Source organism: Sturnira hondurensis, unplaced genomic scaffold (genome assembly GCF_014824575.4).
Source record: "Sturnira hondurensis isolate 20B ecotype Veracruz unplaced genomic scaffold, ASM1482457v3 Scaffold0000880, whole genome shotgun sequence".
Lineage (NCBI taxonomy): Eukaryota > Metazoa > Chordata > Mammalia > Chiroptera > Phyllostomidae > Sturnira > Sturnira hondurensis.
In genome coordinates, this window is record NW_028073511.1 from 20025506 (window position 1) to 20048127 (window position 22622).

Below are 22622 nucleotides of genomic sequence, written 5' to 3' on the forward strand. Positions count from 1 at the left end.
GAAAATTATGTGTTCAATTTTTTTCTTGAATACCTTGAAAACAGTACTTTATAGACCCAGAGTTACTGTTGAGAAGTTCCATGTCAATGTAATTCTTTTTTCTTATATGTAATGCGCTTTTACTCTTTAAAAGCTTTGAGGGTTTTTTACTCATCTTCAGTAGTCATACATTTCACTATAATGTTTTCCATTGAAGGCTATTATTATTATTATTAGTAGTAGTGGTGGTAGAAACTTGTCTTTTAAAACTTAGCTCATGTCTTTTTTTTAACTCTGGAAAATACTCAAAGTTATTTCTTCAATTTTTTCTCTCCCATACATTGATTTTTTAATTTCCTTTTGAGATTCCAATTATATGGTTTTTGACCCATATCACCTAACATTTATTATGTATTTACCACATATCTGTGCCTATCTTATTTGAGGGGTGGGGAACAATGTCTTTTTAAAAAGTAAATTTTATTTTTATGTATTATAAGCATTTTAAATGCAAAATGTAGTATTCTTTTTTTAAATCTTGCCCCCCCCAAAATGTAGTATTCTTAAAGAATGCACCGAAATATAAGATATACATTTTATAAAATATTATAAAAGAAAATAGCCTAATCCACAATTCAGTTATAAAAAACACGTGCTATTCTCCTTCTACTAAATCTGTTGTTTAAACAATAGCAACACAGCCCTGGCTGGCATAACTCAGTGGATTGAGTGTGGGCCTGTGAACCAAACAACCATGGTTCGATTCCCAGTCAGGGCACATGCCTGGGTTGCAGGCCAGTTCCCAGCAGGGGACACAGGAGAGGCAACCATACATTGCTCTCCCTTTCTCCTTCTCTTCCCTTCTAAAGATAAATAAGTAAAATCTTTAAAAAAAAGACTTTAGTAATGCTAGTGAGCCTTGTGTTTGGGGGGTGGGGTGGGCTGGGATAAAGTAAAAAACAGAAAACTGTACTTGAACAATAATTTAATTTAAAAAAAGAATTAATTCAGCAGGCTTGAACTGCTCAAATCCTGCACAATCCAAAAAAAATTTAAAATAAATAAATAAAGAATAGCATCATACTAAATGCCACCTAATTGATTTGGAGGGGGTTTCTTCACTTGAACTTTCAGATTTAAATTAACACTGGTTGGTCCTCTCTTGCTTTTCTTTGTGTTGATGACCTTGAAGGCGCTTTACAGAAAGCTCTGCTTGTTGTTTGTTCTCCATCCAGGCTGCATCTCCGACTCAGGGGTGAGGGATTCTCCTTGCCCTCTCCCAGAGGCTGTTCGTTCTTTCTCCCATCTTTTCTAGTGTATTACTGACTGTCTTTGGAGTCTTTCTCCTCCCCACCACTGGAACCTAAGAATAGATATTTTCTCATGCCCAATGTGGGTACATTTGCACAAGGTAGAAATTCCACAAGGGTGGTAAAGAGGAACCATAAAAAAAGGAAAGAGCCGTTTCACTCCACGGTAAGCATTGGGTGTGCCTGTCTTTTTCGCAGAGTGCCTTGTCTTAACATTCCGATGTATTAGTTTGTTTTTCTGACCCATTCTTCTATCAATCTTTATTTTATTTATTTTAATGTTCCATATCTCCAATTGATTTTTTATTCATAATGGATTATCACTTTATGTTTCCAATATTTCCCTTATTATTTTTAGTATATTAGACTAAATTGAAATAATTCTTCTGGCCCATGAATTCTGCTCCATCTGGGAAGAGGGGTTCAGTGTGTCTTTTGATGACAGAATTTACTACACATCTCAGGGGTTGTGTAGTAAATTCTAGTTGCTGCCTGTGGACTCGTTTCCCTGAGGTTATCTGCTACCTCCGCTGCAAAGGCAAAGTTAGGAAAAGTGGAAAAAAATCTCAGGCTACAGGTTGGATCACTTCTGATGAGTTTTGGGAGCTGGAAATACAGGGTCCAGCAGAACTAACACCTGCTTGAGTGTCCTTGGTAGGATAATAATAATAAGGGTGAAATAATTCAGTTTTAATTTGAACATTTCACCTAATACGTCATATAGTGTACTTGAGTGTGACATTGTTATGTTACAGAATTACATGCTTATGTTTCATAATGAAATAGGGGTGTTATTTGTGCTAGACCCTGTATATGGAAGCAGGTAGTCTTTTGAATTACAAACTGAGCTATCTCATTCTCCGTTTCCTCCTATCTCAATTCTGACCATTCTGCCCTAGGAGCTCACATTTTTCAATAGCCTCATCTCCAGGCTGTAGTCATCCGATGGGACTGGAGGGCCGGGAGCCTGAGGAGGTGAGTGGAACATGTTGGAAGGAGGAAATGCCCAGGGGCTGGCAAGTTTACCACTGTTTTTATTACCTGCTGCTAACTCCAGCTGGGCTCTAGCACTGCCCTGCATTTGGCACGCTACTTCCTTGTAGTTCTGTGCTGACTTTGCTGTATTTCTGCTTCTCACGGTCTCTGGCATAGCAAAAGTGGAGCCTGGGCAATGTGGCAAACGGAACAGGCATAACCTGAAAGCTCTTTCCCAAACCTATCACCCCTCTGATAGAGGTTATTTCCCATGTTCCCCAACCCCCAATCCCAAACAGAGACCTAACCACCTTCCACCTCTCTCCAGGAACTTCCTCCCACGTCTATTTCCCATCAATCTCCCTCTTTTGCTTTTGAGGCAACTCCAAAGTAAGGTTTGAGGAAGGCATTCAGCAGCCACATCCCTGCGACATCTTTCCTGGAACAGTGGTTGTCAGAAGTCATCAGAGCTCTGAGAGGACACTTCAGGCCCCTTAGGTGACTCACAGGCTAATTTCCTTTAGCATAATCTTTTTCTTGTGTTTTTTTAAGTCCCTTAAAAATCTTCTGCTGAGTTTTAACGTGTAAAATAGGTGAGATCAGCGATGCCTTGACTGACACAGGACTGGGACCTGGGCAGCCTGGCCTTGCCTGCCCTGTGAATCCTATGGAAGTCTCCATGGAAACTTAGAGGTACACAGAACAGTCTGAAAAAACGACCACCCAAGCAGTGTGTGTGCCAGCATCTGCAGTTTCATTTATTTTACCTTCTCTTACTTATTAAGACTCCATTGTATGGATAAAAGACCTTCTTTTCTTATTTAAATGCATCGTTTCTTTCCCTCCACCTTTTTACTTTATATAGCAAGAATGAGATGAACTGGTGGTCCCCAGGCTTATGTGCCTTTGTGATTTTTCTGTGGAGGAGAAAGTCTTTAAAATGTATCCCATCCTTGCTAGATCTCAGTCTTAGGTAGAAGTTGAGGGGGCTAGACCCTGTAAACAATGGTGAGCAAGCAATCCACATTGCCTATCACTCCTGACTGACGAAGACCCTGTGTAAATGTCAAAATCGGACCCATGGTCTGCCCTGTAGGGAGAAGATTATTGCTAGAGGAGTGAAAACTGATCATTCCTTCAACCATTCATCACCCATCCATTCGATAAAACCAACCATCCTTCAGACACTTCCTGGGCATCTACAGAGAGTGCCTTAAGGACCAGGGCTTTGCTTGCTCCTTCCTGTGGGCCCTGTGAAGTCTAGTAAGCACAAGGTAGGTTCCCCCAAAACAGGTAGGTGTCAAAGACCTTATTCTTGAACTTGTGGCAGCTGTCAGAACAGGCACAACTATTTCTAAACTTTCTCGTACAATTGCAGAGATAAACCTTACAAGCTTGTAAGGGCTTCCTCAAAGCGAACCTGTATTTTCACAGCTAACAGCTTCATTCCATCTTGCTGGCCCTCTGAATGAAATAGAAATCAGCCCTGCCTGCAGAGCCTCTGAGACAAAGAATGAACTTTACACTTTAAGACACAAGACCAATCTGTTTATTCGGTGTGTTCTGTAAGTGGAGGAGGGAAATTGTCGGCAAATAAATAAATAAATAATCGGACGAACGGAGACGTTAGGGCCGAGAAGGAGCCGAGGGAGGGGAAGCGGAGTCTTTGCATAGTTCTAAATGAACACAAGGTGGCAGCGGTAGGCAACGCGGATTCTCAGCAGTAATGCAGCACTGGCAAACACCAGGGATGGGGAGGCTTTGAGAAAGGTCAGAAGGTGACTAACTATCTCTTTGTCTTAGAGACCGTGGTCTTACAAGATCTGTCTGGGCATCCCGTACCCGGTCATGCCCGCCTGGGAGGCGCCCTTGTTGCTGCCCATCTGCAAGCCGATCACGTTCTGTCCCTGGCGAAGCTGCTCCTCTGAAAATCCTCTTCGATTCTGCTGGGCTTTCCTGGGCAGAGAGAGTAAGATAGAATAATGTCATTCTGACAGTGTGGAAACCCTGCCCAAGATATGCAGTTATACAGGCGTTAGTGTGTGTATGTGGGGCAGGGTCGGGGGGAGGGGAGTGGGTCACCAGATAGGACAGCAGACCCTATCCTACCCTAGTGGCTGGGAATGAACTAGGCCCTACTCTGAACTGTGGCCTTACCCTGAGTCCTGGTTCTACCCTGAGCAGGGTCCCGATCCCCGAGCAATCCCTACCACGATGCATGAGCTCCTACTCCTTAGAAGTCTGGATGGTTTTCTAGACTTTCCAGCAAAGGTCAGTAGCTGCCTCTCCAGGGACTTCACGCTCAGCTTTCCTGTCTCACTCTCTCTCTCAGCTACTTCAAACTCTCATGAAAATTAAAATCAGCTCTTATTACAAAGCATGTCATTAATCCCATTCCACCCTTCCCTGTAAAGGCCAAGGGTTCATGTTCCATTTTAGAGCTGAAGGACCTAGGAGTTATAAAGGGGAAATTTCTTACTCGAGACAGGAAATCAGCAAACTTCAGTAAAGAACCAGATAGTACATAATGTTAGTTGGGGGGGTCATAGAGACCATGGTACATCATTAATAAAGTTAGGACTAAAACTGGGATTTCAACTGGTCGGCATCCAGGAGGTTTTCAGACCAGGTTCTTCTAAAAGATGCAGATTTGCACATTTCTATAACTGCCAAGGAGAAGAGGGGGTTGGTAAACGAAGAGTCAGTTATCTGGTAAAACATGCTCTTTTCTCTTCATTCCCCACTGAATTACTGGGTTGAGTTTAAGCTCCCATGCTAACCCCAACCGCCCAAAAAACAACAACACAAATCTTAGGAAAAGGCCTTTCACTGACATGAGCATGTGATTTACTAGCCAGACCAGGCCACTTCTGAGAGTGAAAGAAAGTGCTGCTAATAAATAGTCCATGACAACAAGCATTAACCACTGTCTCAGGCAACTAGGACATGTTTTCCCTCCATTATGTGGATAGATAGGTAGATAGACAGAGAGACAGACCGACAGACTGACTAAGGGCTACTTGGGTTATAATAAAACCATGTTCAGATCCAGCCACCTCGGGGAAGAGCAGTTCAGTCTCAGGAGAAACAGCCTGGGCAGAGCTGAAGGATCGAAGTTTCTGGCAGCAAAGGCCTGACCACTTTGCCCTGGGTGGGGTGTGGGTGTCAGCATCGGTCTGACCTTGCTCTGGGGGACCCAGCTGTGGGGCCAGCAGTGCTCGTCCGAGGGATTCTGTGTGGAAATAGCCCCCGGGAGCTACAAGGCTTCCGATGCTGCCTTTTGGTCAAGTCATGGTCTGCTCCGGCAGGGCTGAAGAGGGACTTTACCTGTGAAACCAGGACGGCTCTCCCCGGTAGCAGCCGTCATCCTTGGTGACCGCAACGCTGCCTAGAGCCACCAGGGTCCTCTGCACAGCCGCCATGTCCTTCCCTGGAGATCAGCGGAGAGATTAAAGGGAAACATGAGTCAGGGCCACGGAATCTGGAAAGATGGGGCTGGCCCTCCGGAAGGAAGTTCTGATGGGAGGCTGCAGGCCATCACACTCAGGGGAGAGGGCTATCAGATATTTCTCAAAGTGGCCTGAAGACAACCACAGCCAAATGTCTCAGAAAGGAGCAAAGCGTCACCTGGCTCATCTTTTTCTCTATGGGCCAGGCCAGAGACGCCCAGTTTCTAATCCGCTCAGAGTCGCCGCGTGAATAAAACCTTCCAAACGCCCAGCAGCTCAGATCTAGGTTGGTCCCTGCCCCCAGCAGAGGCCCTGGGCTCGGTGGGTTCTGCAGGTTGTAGTAAGAAGTCCTGTGGCGAGGCTGGCACCGGGCACTGCAGACAAGGATTTTGCTCAGGATGGGAAAGAGAAAAGGAGACTGGAAAGAAACTGGTTGGATGGATTAGCGGCACCAAACCCCAGGTGGCTTCTCTCTTTCATTTTATCTGGGTTAAAAGGGTCTCAAGTCACCCATGTGCATCAAATTGAGTATTCACATGGCTATTTGGGCTGGAGGCCCGGCAAATGAAGAAAACAAATCAACACAGAAAGCACTCAATGTGACACAAATGATAGGCCCTTTATTTTCTGCTGCTTGAAGGAGTTAATGGAGACAATAAATAACTGGCGGGCATGCGTGCATGAGGTGGGGTGGGGGGCAGAGAGAGGTGTGCTTATGGGAGGAGAAGCACTGTTAAGCTGAGGAGCCCAGTCACCCCTCAACCCATGGAGAAGGCAATTGGACCCTCCAGGTCAGTCAGCCTGCTTCTCTCGTCTTCTCTCCATTCCTCCCTTCCAGTTGACTGACACATCCTGGCTAAGGAAGATGCTATTGTGTGATTAGCCCTGCAGTTAAGAACTAGATCCAAGGTCAACTCAAGCCAAGTATGGAGCACGAAAGCTAAAGGTACGGCCTAAGAGAGGAAGGCAGCATCGGCCTGGTGGGGCGGGGGCTGGGAAAGTCAAAGGTAAATATTAAGATGCACTTTGTAGACTGAGTGATCTATGGATGGCCTCCCCAGACCAGCTGCTGCAGCTCGGTCACTGGGAAATACAGAATTATGGGGGAAAGGCAGATGAAAAGTGAGAATAGAGTATAACTCTAATAAAACAAGCAATTAGGGCTCACAGAGGAAGTCTGGTTCAGGATGTCCATTTATTCAAAAATGAGAGAGACAGCAGATCCTTTCTTCCCTCGCCTCTCTCCTCCACCCCATTAACCACAGGGTGATTTCCTGGACCCTGAGGCCCTGTGGGACGGGTAAATGGATACAGGGATAAAAGGCCCTCCTTCGAGAGACCCCCAGACTCGAGGGACAGGTGGGGTGGTGGAGAATGCACAATCGGGGCAGCAGATGGGAGGGGGAGGGCACGAGGAATCCTGAGAATTGAGACAGAAGAGACAGAGGTGATTATTAGAATGATTCGTCTCTACTGAAGATGAAAAACCTTTCTGTCATTGTCATTGGATAACAGAATACTTGAATACTTTTAAAAAAACGGAACTGTAGTGATGATCTCCTGAAGGATCGCTCTGGGAAGAGAGAGAGAGAGGGTTTGCTCCTAAGTTGTGAGTCGTTAAAGAGAACCGGGCAAAATGATTAAGCACCGGGAGGCTTAGGAAGGTTAAGGTATATCACTCATCTCCGCCCTAGATAAGGAGCACACCAGAGAGGTTTCTGATGGTCGGAAAGAGTGGGTCTGGTATGTCCAGGTTCTGGGAGTTTATGGAGCCTGACAGCCTAGCAACTCAGCCAGACACTCCCCTGGAGCCATGGTGCAGAAGCAAGTTCTGGGAACCATAGACCTAGCCTCCTTCCCAAGGAGCTGGCTGATGTATCTACTGCGTGAACCCATAAAGGATGGATGGAACGAAGTTATGGGCAAATGGGAGATCCAGGAACCTAGAACTATAAATATTACCCACCCTCATCCCAGAGAAAAGGAAGCAATTTCACGGCCGGGGCAAAAGGAGTTAGGGAAGGAGGCACCAGACAGGAGCAACGTGGAAAGGTTTCCCTTAAGACAGTTCCCATGTCAAGGGCTTTGATATAGAGCATAGTCCAGACACTTTATTACACGTGGCACAGACCCCACAGAACTGATGTTATTCCTTCTGATGTGGGGATAGAAAACCCGATTCAGTCTTGCCCAGAGACACCCAACAAGTGAGCCAGGGCCTGGCTCTAGCTCTGATGTCTGAAAACAAAGCCCACAAAGTCCACCTACACAGGTGCCCATCGCAGGCTGGCTGAGGCCCAGTGTTGGGGGAAGATCTGAAGGGAGGGCAGTGACTGCTTCAGGGCCAGGCCAGAGGGAACGCCGGCAGCAGGAGACTGGGCCACAGTCTCGGGCCCCATGAGATCAACGGCACCAGCCCCAAATGGTTAAGTCTTTGAGTGTTTTTGTCTGAAATATTTTCTCCAGGTCTCAACTCAAATAGGATTAAAGCAAGAAAAAGCAGTTGGAGCCTAAACTCCCCCATCCACGTGCAGCTCAAGTCCATGATTGTCAAGACTCTAAATAACATAATGAACAGAAATCTGCATCTGTACCTAGTTCACGTCTAACTTTTCTTGCCACCTTCAGTCAGTTTTCTAACAGACGCCCCTGTGAAGAACTCCAGCACTCTTGGGCGGACAGAGTGGCAAGACGGCCTCTGTCCAGCCTCCCTTCTCCTGCCAGTTCAGAAGCCCAGGTCAAGTGCATTGGTGGAAAAGGGCCATTGGTGGAGGCCATTTCCCCGCAAATGAGGGTCACAAATCTAAGTGACTAGTGGAGCAGGGAGGCGAAGGAACATCGGCGAAGTGTGCAGGGTAGAGGCAACCAGAGCTGATCCTCTGAGTCACCACCAAACGTACCATCTGCCTAGAGCAAAGCCTGCTTCTGGGCAGGGTTTTCAGAGCTTCTTGGATCGTCTATGGGATGGCACAGGGATCTCTTTAAAAATGGGAGATTGAGGCCGTTCCCCGGAGAGACTCATTTGACAGGCCTGGGGTGGGGCCTGAGGGTTTATATTTTGAATAAGTTCTGTCAGGCAAGTTTGAGAAATACGGGTTTCACCTGATGGCTTGCAAACTAGACCGATCATCAGAATTACCTGAAATCTTAAAAATTCAGCTTCCGGGACAATCTCCTGGGATGATTCGGATGCAGCCAGATGGGAGAGAAAAGCGCTGCTCCAATTCGTTGGTTTTCAGTTTCTTAAAAAATCAAAATGTCTGGCATGTGGTAACTGCTAAACAATATTTGTTAAGCAAGAACTCTTCCCTTCAGAGATATCTTCTGCAAAGTCAAGTAATAAAATCAATACTTAGAAGGGCTCTGGTCCAAGCAGTGAGCCAGCTCAGAGGCCTGGCAGTGTGGAATCTCTTTGCTCCCTAAAAGCTACTCCTAGATTCTTTGGCAAGACAGCTTGAAAACCACTGATCAAGGCTATTCTTCCAAGAAAAAAAAAAAGAGAATAGTCCTTAAAAAAAAAGCACCAACAAGGTGCTGGGAATTTTCTAGATGCTCAAGAGCAAAAATGAGACCAAGTCCTAGTGTTGATGTAAAAATGAGACCTGGCCAGGCATGGCTTGGTTGGCTGGAGTGTGGTTCCGTAAAGCAAAAGGTCACAGGTTTGATTCCCAGTCAGGGCACATGCCTGGGTTGAAGGTTTTATCCCTGGCCAAGGCATGTTCAAAAGGCAAAGAACTGATGTTTCTTTCCTTCCCTTCTCTCTCTAAAACCAGTAAGCATGTCCTTGGGTGAGGATAAATAAATAAATAAGATTTTAAAAGTACCTGAAACATGGATATTTTTTCCAAAATAAAATCATAGAGACCCCTGGCCATAAGAAGGGAAGTGACACAGGAGAGTGGAGAAGCCAAAGGCACACTAATAGCCTGGAGTCTTAATCAGGCTGCCTGGAATCTCCCAGCCCCTATCACAGGGGAGGCTGATATCAGAACTTGATGTTTCAGAGGCAATATACGGCAGCAGAGTAGCTGACCTCTCTCACCTGCAGACCTTTTCAGAGAGTCTCAGGTAGCAACAGACACTTTTACTTTGCAATAGAGTGCCCCATCCCTGCATTATCAGAAAGCAATGTTTCGCCCAAAGCAATGTTTCACCCGGTCCTACACGCCAAACGACTGAGGGGTCGTTGCTCAGTCGTTGCTCAGTCCCTGGGCAGGGACCCCACTGCAGGGGTCCCTGGCCCCACTCAGGGGTCCTCAATGCCTGTACAGCGTGAGGTCTATGGCCCTAAAGATACTAGAAGAAAGATTTTGTTCTCTTAAATTTTAAAAATACTTTCATGGCAGCTTATGCATGTCTTTGAAGAGAAAAAATAAACAGATCAGTGAAAAAGGAGGGGGAAACACCTGAGAGACATCACATTGGTGGGGACAGTCAGGCGGACACCCTGCTTCAATTCTACAAATCAGTCTCACAGTCCAACCCTGCTTCAGAGCTTCCTCCATATTATATCCGTTTTGACTCCTCCTTGCTGCTATTGGATTACTGGCTTTTTCATCTTTCTGGGACTCACAGAGAAAGCAATCCGTGGATGAGGGAACCATTTCTTATTTCCCTGAGCTATAACTTAGACAGAGCCCCCGATTTGCCATTGAAAGAACAGGAAACGTTGCTTTAGTCCGTGTCAGAGCGTAGGTTCGGCTTGCCCTGTGGGTTTTACAAGCTTTCATTGCTTGTCTGCCTGGAGAATTCTCTAGGACAGTGGTTGTCAGAGTGGGGTTTTCAGACAGCAGAAACAGCACCGCCTATGAATTGGTGAGAAGTGCAGATTCCTAGGCCCTGCCACACAGGTAATAGCTCAGAAACTCTGGGGCTTAGGCCCAGCAATCTGTGTTTCTACAAGGTGATCCGATGCACACTGGAGTGTGAGAACCCATGCTGGAGGGCAACCCAGCCAGACACAGTTGCGAGCAGCACGTGGAATAAGTGCTATGAAGGCTTTTTGGCTAGAAAAGGAAGCTTCAAACAGGAGGTGTCTGCGATGTCTCAAGTCACTACTGCTACCTCACAGTATCCCAAAATATCTCTCAGACTCTGGGTGAAGCATCTCTTTGCTTTGCTGTTGAGGAACAACACGTGCAGTGACACCTCCCCGGAGAATGTACTTGGACCTTCCAGGCACTCCGCCGGGATGTGAATCCACACCTCCTCCCCGACACCCAGTCATCGGGAGCGGGGGACAGGGAGGCGCGATGAAACCACTCGGCCAGGATCATCGTCAGTGGAATCACCAAGAAGAGAGGTGAGATTTGCCTGACTTCTGAGTCTTGCCCGCTGTGACACTCCAGAAGGCCACACGTGTCGTGCTCGTCCCAGAGTTACACGAAGAAACCCAAAAAGTTAGTTGCTGGTGGACTTACAGTAGGGGAAATAAGCCAGAATTTATTAGGTACCTCTTAGGCACTTTACACATTTAAATCTTATAAGAACCCTCTAAAGGAGGTGCTAGACCCATTTACAGAGAAGGGAGCTCTGAGAGGCTCAGTAGCTTCAACCAGGGCACACAGTAGGTACAGCTAAAGAAGAGTCTTCCTGGCTCCCAAACCCAGGCTCTTTCCACTGCGCCAAGATCTTCTGGGTCTGGAACTGGGGGGAGACAGCAAGGGGGCGATGACCGGGAGGTGGGAAAACGGTCAGTAAGGTAACCTGTAACCGCTCCGGAATGGCAGATGGAGGGGGGCAAAGGTCATGCAGGCAACCCTACCAGCTTCTGTGCGAAGCGTTAATGAAATCCATTTGTCATCAGACAGAATGGGCGCCTTTCCAGCCTTGCTCTTGTACTCTTGTTTTGCAGTTGTCTCAAAACAAAGGCCAGGCTAATTACAGCGGCAATGTTTACATTTATTATACTCTATTACTGCCAGACACTATGCTAAGCACTTCTCCTGCTTTATCTCACTCACTGCCCACATCGACCCCGTGAAAGAGATACGATTACTCCCATCTCACAGCTGAGAAAATGGAATCATAGAGAAGTTAACCGATGTGTGGTAGGACAGAGGTTTGAACCACACATTCTAATTCCTCGCGCAAGTGTCTGCAATCGACTGCATTCCAGGATGAGCGTTCTTTGGGGCTGTCTGACCAGCACACTCACTAGCTCGCATGTGTTCTCTCTCTTTTGCCCACACACACACACACACACACACACCGCCTTTTCTTGCTCCTACCTTTCTCTCCTTCCTCCTTCGCCTCCAAAGGTACTCGCATCTAACCTCCAGTTTGCTCTCTTCTGAGCCACGGACACCTGAGACAGCTCTACCCCGGCCCCAGCCCTGCCCTTTCTGGTGCCCCCAGAGCAAATCTGAAAGTTACCAGTCAGGCATTCACCTTCTCTCGTCCCAGAGGGACTTGCCCAGTCTGCTCACGTTGCTCTGAGTGCCTCAACTGCTTCCGCATCACCAGCTTCCTCCTTGCTCCCAGAGGAACTTGAGTAATCTCGTCTGTAATGCCCCTGTGTTGGGCTGTTTTCTGGACCATTCAGGCCTGGGCTCCTTTTTTGAAGCCCTGAACTTTTCATGCTGGTTGTCCCCATTCCATCCCAACACTTCACGTTGCATCTAAAAGGGTTTGGGGGACAGTAGGTACATCTGGCACCTCTCCCTGTCTAGATAACTGAAGCCTTAAAAGGAAGGCATTTGGCAAGCCTGGGCTCCTGCAGCTTTATGTGTCTGCGACACAGTGGCAGTGGAGCCACTGGGCAGCCGCGGGCAAGCAGAGCCCTCCTTGGACAGATGCCGGGCAGGAGGGAAAGCTGCCTGCGGAGAAGGAAGAGAAGTACTCGGGCAAGGAAAGCTGGGCCTGCAGGAGCCGGAGCCCCAGCTGCAAGCACAGAGTCAGGAGTGACTGTGAGTAAACCGGAAGCCACCGTCAGGGTGCAGAACTGTGGGAAGTAGGTGGCACCAAGATAAGCAAATGGCTAGTCCACTAGCTCTGTATACAAACACGTACACGCTCCTGCACACAGACCACACACTAGCCGGGCCTTGCAGCCTCTCCCGGATGCCAGCATACTCATTCCCAAACTCCGGAGGACAACCAGTTCTTGCAGAAGGGAACCAGCCTCAGTTGCTCAGTCCCTATGATGTACTGTGGGTCTCACCACTGGGCTTGCTAAGACCACCGCCCCCTACCCCCGCGTTCTCTGCTGAAAGCAACCCACCTTCCCACTTCTCACTCCACGGCATAGCAATCGGCCTGGCCTGCACTTCAGACAGTGATCCTGGGAGATGTCAAGTGTCCCCTCTGACACCTGGAATGATCTCCCTAAACTTCAGTCCTCAGTTGCCCCTCCATGGAGAGGGAATCCAGGCCCTGGGGCCTCTAGAGAACCTCTGGACACTCCCAAGCATCTGCTTGCCTGTGGCCACAGCTGTCCCTACCTAACGCATGGCTTACCCGCGGCAGATAAGCCATAGCACCCTTGGAGCGGTTTCCGCCCTTAGTTCCTTTAAGCCCCTATTCTTCTGCCCTGTGGGTGAGACCCCTCAGCATCTGCCTTGTTTATTTTTTCTAGGAGCATTAACCTGTCCTGGAGTTCACCTGTCCACTGTCCTATCTCGTGCCCCTCAACCTCCCTCTTCCCTGTGGGGGCACCAAACACACGGGGCTGGGCAGGCGCTGTGGCCCTCCACCTGCTCTGTTTATCGGGGACACAGAGCAGGTATCCCTCCACACTCGCTGTCGATACCTCCCAGGTTTTCTTTGGAAAACGGGCAAAGGTGAGCAAAACATCCTCAGTCATTGAAAGACAGAAAAGCACGATGGGGATCCACACCTCCCACACGCCTCCCAGGCTCTTCATCCTCTTGCACTTCCTGCGGTAGGGGGCGCTCGTGAGGCCCCTTCCATTTACACAAATCCCGTGATTGATGCAGGGGCTGCAGCCTTTTGTCCCACGAATCCCTGACTCATCCTCCTCCTCTTCCCCTCACCAGTCACGTCATGAATCAACAGTGTGCTCAGAGTATAGGTGAAGGCAGCAGCTTCCTGGCCAAAGTGTGCCAAGGCAGACTAGTTAAGGCGTTGCTGTTTGGCGTCGGAGAAGCTGGGTTTGAATCCTGCCTGGTTCTGCTATTGACTAGCCAGCCATTGGAGGTACACATGGAATCATGGGCAAAAGCTTCCATTTTGTCTTGGAAAAGGGCAAATTGATAACATTTCATGGAACTGTAGGAGAAGTGACCGGCAACATGCAGTAAAGCACTTGAACCCTGCCCAGCACACAGAAAAATATCAGTAAGCAGTAGCTATCTTTACTAGCTGAGGACAATCAGCGTAATTTTGATCTGCAATGAAAAGTCTCAACTGTGATATTCCACGGTGATTCGGAGGCAAGTGCCCATGAATTCAGTGACCTGGATAGATGAGTTTCTAAGGAATGGCAAACACAAGGAAAACTGATGGGCATCTCTGTGAGGGGGACAGGAAATGCCAGCTCTCTGCCTGACACAAAGTGGGGTGGAGGATTAGGAACGCAATTGTTTCTTTATAAATTGTTTGGCAGGATGGTCCTCTGTTAGAAATCTATTTCACCCGTCATCTGAATGTCCCTTAAAGTCTCACTGCCTATTGCTCATGGGAAAGTTGGCCCCATTCTCACTGTCAGCAGGACCATTTGCATCACTGCCCTGAGTATCCTATTGGTTGGGCCACTGATGATGGCCAGTGACAATGAGCTTGAGAAAGCAGAGTCAACGTGGAAGCTCTGCTTGGACTGGCCCGCACCTCCCTGGGCATGGGCAGGTGCAGTGTGAGCTGTCAGGGGTGTGCACCTCCATCTGGGCTCAGGGACACAGTAAGGACTGTGATCACAGGTCCCAAAGTCTCTGGCAGTGTCCCATTCATGTCATTTCTCCTAGTAATGGTGGGTTGTTAACTGTGTCCAGAAATGTGATTTGATTTTTATGCCTCTTAAGATTTCTCCATCACGTCCTTTTGCAAATGTAAAAGAAGAAATCATCTGTCATACTCTCTGAGAAAATACATATCTGGAAGGTGTCGTCACCGAGCTCTCGGATAATAGTTCAATAAATGGCTGAGGTGCTATTTATTTCTCAGACTGAATGACAAAATGGCACCAGGTGGCTTTATCCAGGAGCCCCACTGCTAGTGAGTCAGAAACACCGCCCCCACCCCCACCCCTGTCTTTCAGTCGCTGTCATTTGTTCAGAAGGAGTGAGAGGTGGGAGAGATGGCAGGAATGAAAGGCAGCTGCATAAGCATTCTAGCTTCCTCTCTGTTGACTCCTTAGTTCACTGAGCTTCCTGCTGTGTCCTGGGCTGGGCATTCCCTTGGAGGAGGAGACACCTTTCAACAGAGCATCATAAAGGGGCAGCTAACGGCACCCCGGGGTGACAGCTCGTAACCACTGCCCCGCCCCAACACACACACATGCACACGCACACACACACGCACAATATGAACTCACTGGCCCAGGGAAGAATGTCATGAGCAGGTTTCACAAACAGATAGGCAAAGGGAGGGGAAGGGGAAAACAATCCCCAAAGGAACAGGGCTGTTTACCTTCCCATAAATCCACTGTCTGAAAAATGTCAGTGGTCCTGACACCATAGGTCTCCGCAGCTTTCAGGAACTGGGAGATTTGCTCCATCTGCTTAAAAGCCATCTTGGACTCTGAGATCTTGGGAATGGGCTCTTGTCCAGGCGGGTATAGACTGTTTATCAGCTTGCACAGGACCTAAAGGGAGAAAAGAAGGGACACCATCAGTTTTCCCTTCATATTTACCTGTCACTAATGCAAAGTGAATTCTAGCCCCCACAGGACACAGCTGCCGGGTTTGGGCAAAGCAAGTCTCAGGCCCAGGAAGGCATGGGCTCTGGACTGGGTGGCCAGGCTCCCACACCAAACCCCAAAGACCCAGGCAATCTTATTCCCGGGGCCACTGCTGACCTCAGGGAGTCCAGGAGCCCAGGAATCCCCTTCCGTCCTTTCTCCTCCCCTCCTTTTTCTGGGTGAGGGTGAGAATGTTTACAGACAGGGAATGATGTGTGGGGATGGGGCCACGAGTCCAGACTTCAGTGCAGGGATGAGGTACTGGTGGTGCCTGGGGTGGTCAGATGATCCAGTCTCATATTATTTCCTCTATCAAAAGGCAGATCTGAGTCAGGCGTCAGTAATTCATCCCATATGTGGGAATGATGTGCGCACCAACGGCACTGGGCACTGTCCTCCCAGGTACCTATAACCCAAGGGCTCGGCACCCCAGCAGAAGCCTGGGAAAACAGTTATGTAACTAACAACAGTCAATCGCTCCCTGCAGGAAAAAGCTGGGCTTGTCTGAATCAGCGGAGCCCGTGCTCCCCAATTCCCCAAACACACAGGAGCATCTGATGAGGAAAGCAGTTATCAAATAAGGATTCCCTTCAGTTTCTGGAGAACGCGTTTCTGGAGAACGCGTCCATTCAACAGACAGACACGGAGCACTCCCAGGGAGCTTGGCTCTGGGAAGGAAAAGTGGTTAGTCCCGGCCCCCCTTGCTTTGTTTTACTGTGTAACCAACCCATTCCCCTGAGAAAAGAATGGCTCCAGATGCGCTGATGCACCAAAAAGCCTGAAGAGATCTCAAGGAAATACGTATCTCTATTCTCACTGGGAAGAGCAAAAGGGCTGAGGGTTTGCCAGTAACTCAGAAGGAAGCTGCGATGTTGGATGGGTGGAGAATCCTCTGAGCTAGCTAGGGAATTGTGCGGGGAGCTCAGATCTTCCAACCCCGGAGAAACAGAGGCTTTTCCTTTCCCTCCCCAGGGGACACACGGTGGGCAGCAGCAGCTCCTCTGGCGGGCTCATCTGAAAAGAGAAGGCCCTGGGGGTTTTCCCTGCCCACCGATTCCCCAGTCCTTACCGTCCCATCCATTAACCACTGCTGAAAATGGGCCCGGCCGGGAGGCGGGTGCTCTATGTCTTCAGCGCACTGCAGGATGATCCAGTCCACCAGCTTGTTCTCCAGGTCAGCGTCATACTTCTGCTCAATCTTCTCCTGCACCTCTCGGCTTAAGCCGTAGCTCGGGCCCCTGTTAGCCATCTCTGCAAGAGAAGCGAGGACTCGCGCGGCATCCACACAATAGCAGCCAGGACTCCCAGCGCACGGGGCTAGGATGTGGCTGGGCCGCCTGGCCCAGCAGCAGCAAAGCGGGCAGAAAGCCGGGCGTGGTTTAAATCAAGGAGCCAATGAAGCCACTGGGGTTTCACCTACAAACAGAAAAGAACAGCGCAGCCACGCACCAGTGACTCTAGAATAAAGCCCCTGCGGGTCTGGGGGGTGAGGGTGGGGAGTGTCTGAAATCCGCCTCTTAGTCCCGCCTATCCACCAGATGAGATGATGCACAAGGACTCACAATCACAAAGGAGGTTTCACCCGGGGGAAGCAAGGGGGCTGGGTGGTCGTTGCTTACCCCCTCTAGCAGCACTTTGCAAAGGCAGGAACCCTGAGATGCAAAAGAGCCGGCAATTAACAGGCAGAGGGGAAGGCTGCCTTGACGTTCAGCCGCTGATGCTGCATGGCGTTTGAAAGAATAGTGCACTGATTCGATTTTCTCCTGGCTCAGGAGGGTCACACCAGGGTCGTTGCTAAGAGCCCTCCAAAAAGCCAACCCTCTCACGTGTCAGTCAAGCCTGCCGCCTCCCTCCCACTGAGAGCTCCTTTCTCAGCTGCACAATTCTCTCCCCTCCTCTGGGGGAGGCAGCGCACGTTGCACAGGGCCTGGGGCCTGGGGCTTGGGGCCTGGGAGAGGGTCCACTCAGTCAGCTGTCCATCTGTCAGGAGTTGCCAAGCCACTCCCCATCCCTGCCCTGAGGGAACAGCTGTCTGGCAGGACAGGACAGGAGGAACTGAGAGCTGCAACCATTAACTTCTCCTGCTGCCAGCCAGATTTCATTTAGAAACTTCCATCCTGGTGGGAAACTCATGCCTCAGTTTGACTTATTCAAGGACTGTGGCTTTTTAATGATGTTTTTAATAGAAAGACAGTGAGAGGATGTTTCATAAATTTAAAAAGAGCTCAGTATGTTAAGAACTCTTGGAATAAAAGATTTGGATACAGTGTAAAGATTTCATTTATTTCAGTTAAGGAACAGTAAAGGGCAGCTGATATACTATCAGTGGTGACTGAGTATTTGATATTAGTAAACAAGACCTCAGGAGAAATCAGATTTATGTTGGCCTGAAGTTTTTATAACAAAGGGTTTGGCTGTTTGTCTTCTTACACGGAGGGTGAGGATTGAGTCTCACTGGCTTTGTCTGTCTCTGGGTACTACTGACCACGAGAGAAACCCTAAAAACCTGTTCTCTGGTTCATTCAGCAAATAGTTTTTGCAGACTAAACTGCGTGTCAAGGACTGTGCTCCAGAGGAACAAAGCATAATTCTTGCCTCTGAAACAATTGATCAATTGTTTCAAAAAAGCAATTCTAGAACATGGCATGGAGATCTTTGTTTCTGTGGGAAATTGATAAGACGCTATGCGGGAAATGACTCCTCAAATAATACAAGTATTAAGAAAAATCCACTGCGACCTGGGGCCTGGACTAGTGAAAATATGATTACTTAGCCCATATGTGGGCCTGAAAAAAGACTTAGTGGTTAATAGTCAAAGGCCTAGGAGAGAGGACTCTCAAATAAGAAGGGCTGTGGGAACAGCCAGCTTAGAAAACCTCTCAGAAGGCCTGACTCGTGCATGTCTGGGTGCCGCATGGAACCCTCAGCTGAAGAAGCTCTATAGACAACAGAGCTGTCTCCAGAGACTTGGAGCTCAGAGAAAGGGCAGGACAGTTGTCAGCAGACTCTTAAAAGTCACTCAGTTGCATCATGGGTGGCAGCAACAAGGTCAATTCCAACCCAAGGCTAAGGAAAGGGAGGCCCAGAGAGAAGGCATGTCACTTTCTCTGTGGCTGGACTTGCTCTAAGGTAGAAGTTGGCTTCTTAATAAAGAAAGGAACAATTTTAAAAGATGTGCATTTGCTCTCTCCTTACATATTTTTTCACACTGTGCTTTGCAGATCTTTTGTACCCAAAGATTTCTTCCCAATGTAAACAAAATAACTGGGTGCTTTAAGTGAGCGCTTGAGCTCAAAGTTCTGGAGGGGGTACAGTGGCAAAGAAGGGGGCAGTCTTTGCCAGTAAGGAATAGGTTAGAGGTGTTCGCAAATCCACAGAAAGTCTTTGAAGAACAAAGTGTGATCCGTCCCCTGGAGGAGTGACCGTGGAAACTGGCTCAGCCCTGTATTTACTGAGCGCCCACTAGCAGTATCATTTTTCAGCAATGTTTTTAAGGGCCTACCTAGCTGAGGGTTGTTGTTGTTTGTTTGTTTGTTAATGAATAAGACATGGCAACATGGTTTAGTAACAAAGTTAAACTTGTAAACAATAAATGCCAGGCAGGTATCGTGCTAAAACTATGCACAAGGTACAAAGGTACAATGATACCTCGAGGAAGGTGGTAGGGGGCTAGGGAAAAGGTGTATAAATGAGATGACTCTAAGTCTTAAAAGATGAGCATGTGGGCCATGTTAATGGACCAAAGTATTTGCCAGGTGGATGGATGAGGTAAGAGGGATAGGAAATGTTTGTGGCAAAGGCAGCTTGTTTAGGGAGAAAGTGTTCTAATATCAACAAAGCATAGGGTTACAGAGAAGACACACAGTAAGAAAACTAGGCCAGAACGGCAGGCAGCTTCCAGGTCACAAATTGGTGTGGTCGCAAGTGCCCATGGTTACATTGTCAGCAATTTTCAGGGCCAGTTGTTACATTCAGCCATTATAAGTAATTAAATTATGGAAACTTATACTTAAATAAATTATGTTACAAACCAAAGTAAAAAACTCAAAACAGACCACTTTCTAATTTATTTTGCTACATTTTAATATTACCTATGTTTTTTAGGATATTTATGTTTATTGTCTGTATATAGTTATTGAAGAAAGAATGTCCAGCCTATGAAAAAGTCTCATAAGAGTTCATTAATCCCAACTGACAAAAATTACCAGGAGGCAAAATCTCAGCAGATTGAGAAACAGGTCTGGAGAATGGCAGTTTTGCAGCTTATTTGGTACATTACAATCAGAGGAGAAAACAGGCAGGATTCCACGAAACCCACTGGTGGTAGATTAGGAGGGTGGGAGAAAGCAAAGCAGGAAAACCTGGGTCTGGACATGAGTATAACTCTGATATTTCAGAGGTATGTCATCCTAGATGCACAAAGACAATACACAATGTCAAAGGTAAAGGTGGACCTTCATCAAGGAAGCTACAGGCGTAGGACACGACTATCCCGCAAGCCCCACTTTTAGTTAAAAATGTTTGTGTTCAGACCACCCTGTCTCTGAGGTTGTGAGGCCTGTCAGGCAGGCTTCCCAAGCTTGTTAGATTTAGTCCACGTGATGTATATCCTATGTAGCGACATGCTGCTGGCCACTTCTTCCCAGTCTCCTTGTGTTTCGTGACGCCACAGTGGTAGCTGGAAGAGTATGTATGCCTTGCACGTTGGTTGTTAAACTCTGTGAATCAGGGTTCCCTCCTTCCCTGGAAATCCAGACTTATGTATCATGGAAAAGATTTTATTCCTGGTAGGGAAAGAGAACTGTGAGTTCTGATTTGGGTGAAGGAAAGGAAGAAGGTCAGATGACTCACAAGTGTGACTTGTATACAAGGGTAATGGTGATACCATTTATTGTACAGGGACTCATGGTGAGGGAGGTGCATTAAGGGGGAAGAATAGCAAAGTTTGTGCCGACTGCATTTGGGAGGCCCAGCATTCATCCCAGTTCATTAGGCAATGGTTTTATGTATTTGGAACTCAGGAGAAAAGTCTGGGATGGAGGAATGTACTTGAATCATCTGCATGCAGGTAGCTCTTAAAACCCAGAACATGAGTATGTTCACTTGACATGCGTAGTAAATACCACAGTCAGAATGGAAAGGAAATATTGATATTACATGGTGGGTAAGGAGGAAAAGCCAGCAAAATGGGTTGACGTAGCATAGTCAGAGAATCCTGGGGGTAAGCAACGCCAAAGCCTCTGCAGAGGGAGGCTGGCATATAACCTGAGCATCTTGAAGTAATAAGTTCTATCAGAAAGGCATGAACAGAGTGCTTGCTTTTTATGAGAGAGCACAGAGGACTCACCAATGAACCTTTCTGGAAAGAGAGAGGAAGAGGAAGGCAGGAAAGGCTTCACTGAGCAGCTGATATTTGAGCTTCTTTTTAGTAAAAAGAAAGTGTATCTGTCAGCAAAACCCTGGAAGCCCAAGGAAAGAGAGAGCCCGAAGGGGAGAGTCATTTCCACTGCAGACACATTTGGTTAAAAAACACTGCCTGCCTTTTTCTAGGTATATTCTCTAAATATAGCCCATTGTCACAGGTTTTCATCAAACTGAGTTGTGCACACAATTATGTTCTAAACTAAGAAGTTACTGTAGATTTGTATCTCAAGGGGATCTTAAAAATGTTTATCCAAATTCCATCTATGTTCCTCCAGAAAATAAGTCCTTTAGTTTTTTTTCTTTTGTAAACAGTCCTGAATTTAACGGACAGTTGACATGACCCTTTTGGGCACTGCCCTGGAAATGGTTATGTGGTGGGTAACGTTCCCCTTGCTATCTCCATCCTTCATAAAACTTGGCCTTCCCTAAAGCCCCTTTCAGCCTCTTCTCCACACAGGCCTTTCCATTGGCTCCTCAGACAACGGCATAGTTTAGATTTGTCTGGAAATGCCTCTGAGCTCAGCAGATGCAGCAAAAGCAAGTACAGTATATTATGGGGCCTTAGCCTTTTTTCCACTGGCACTTGCCTGATCCCTTTCCATTGCACATACGGAGACTGTTTAGAGGGGCTGTGTCGCTTTTAAAGGAGTTCCACAGGGTAAGGCACTCAGAGGCTGCTGGCTGTTCCGCCTTCTCCATGTCACTGAACATGGGGGACTGAGTGGTTTTAGCAAAACAAACAAAAAGCTTTGGGGCAGAATGAAGAACACTGAAGTAATTAATAATGCACTAGAATACACTAAATCTGATTCAAATTCATGTGGAATTTGTGATGCTACCGTCTACAAAGCTAAATGTTAAAACAACCTTTTCTCTCTCTTTAGAGAGTGAAGATTGTCCCCTCCCCCCTCTCTCACCATTGAACATTTGAAAGGATACCACTCAACACTACAATTTGGGGTCATGAGGTTAAGGTCCAATCCAGGTCAACTTTAGAAGCCCAGTGTACTTTGCCTTCACTTTTCTTTCTAAACCCCGATGGCTTGTGTTCATCACTTTTGCACTAGACTGTGCTATCTGTGCATAGTAGAAACAAAAAGGCAGTGACTCCTGTGTGTCATTGTGTTGTGCTTAGTTAATTCTTACGTTTTATTAGGCAGGTTTATGTTGCCATTTTACAGATGAGGGAACCTCAGGAAGGGTAAATGCATTGCTGTCGCAGGGCTAGTAAGTGGTGAGCCAAGCCTTAAACATAAGCGTTATGCTATACTCCCGCTGCAGATATACTAGGAATCTGAGTTCATATTGACTACACTTTATTACAGCTATATTTAACCCTAGAAAACGCTCATGGACGAGCACCCTTCCCCTCTAATCATTGCAACCCTCAGGCCTAGCAATGGCTGGGGAGAGAAGACCCTGAAATAGCCTCCTCACCATCCACCACCAAGTCCTGCAGCACCAGGAACTGTGGCACACACACAGTTCATGTATTTTTATCTGTAATTTATTTGGTATAAAGGAGGCCATAGTTTTATTGCCTTGTGGGCATTAACCTGTTTCGTACCTGTGTCAGGCATCCCCAAGATCACCCCCAGGCTTGATTTTCAGGACTCACAGAGCGCAGTC

The 22622-nt window shown here is 47.4% G+C and overlaps 1 protein-coding gene across 1 annotated transcript; it reads right to left on the minus strand.

Annotated features, from left to right (window-relative positions):
• Positions 1-3790: 3790 nt before the first annotated feature.
• Positions 3791-17162, minus strand: TAGLN3 (transgelin 3). Its single transcript, XM_037055329.1, has 4 exons — positions 16639-17162; positions 15299-15473; positions 5592-5694; positions 3791-4220 (listed from the first exon to the last, which is right to left on the minus strand). The coding sequence occupies exons 1-4, from the start codon at positions 16816-16818 to the stop codon at positions 4079-4081; spliced, it is 600 nt and encodes a 199-aa protein (XP_036911224.1). The 5' UTR covers positions 16819-17162; the 3' UTR covers positions 3791-4078.
• Between the last annotated feature and the right edge of the window lie 5460 nt (positions 17163-22622).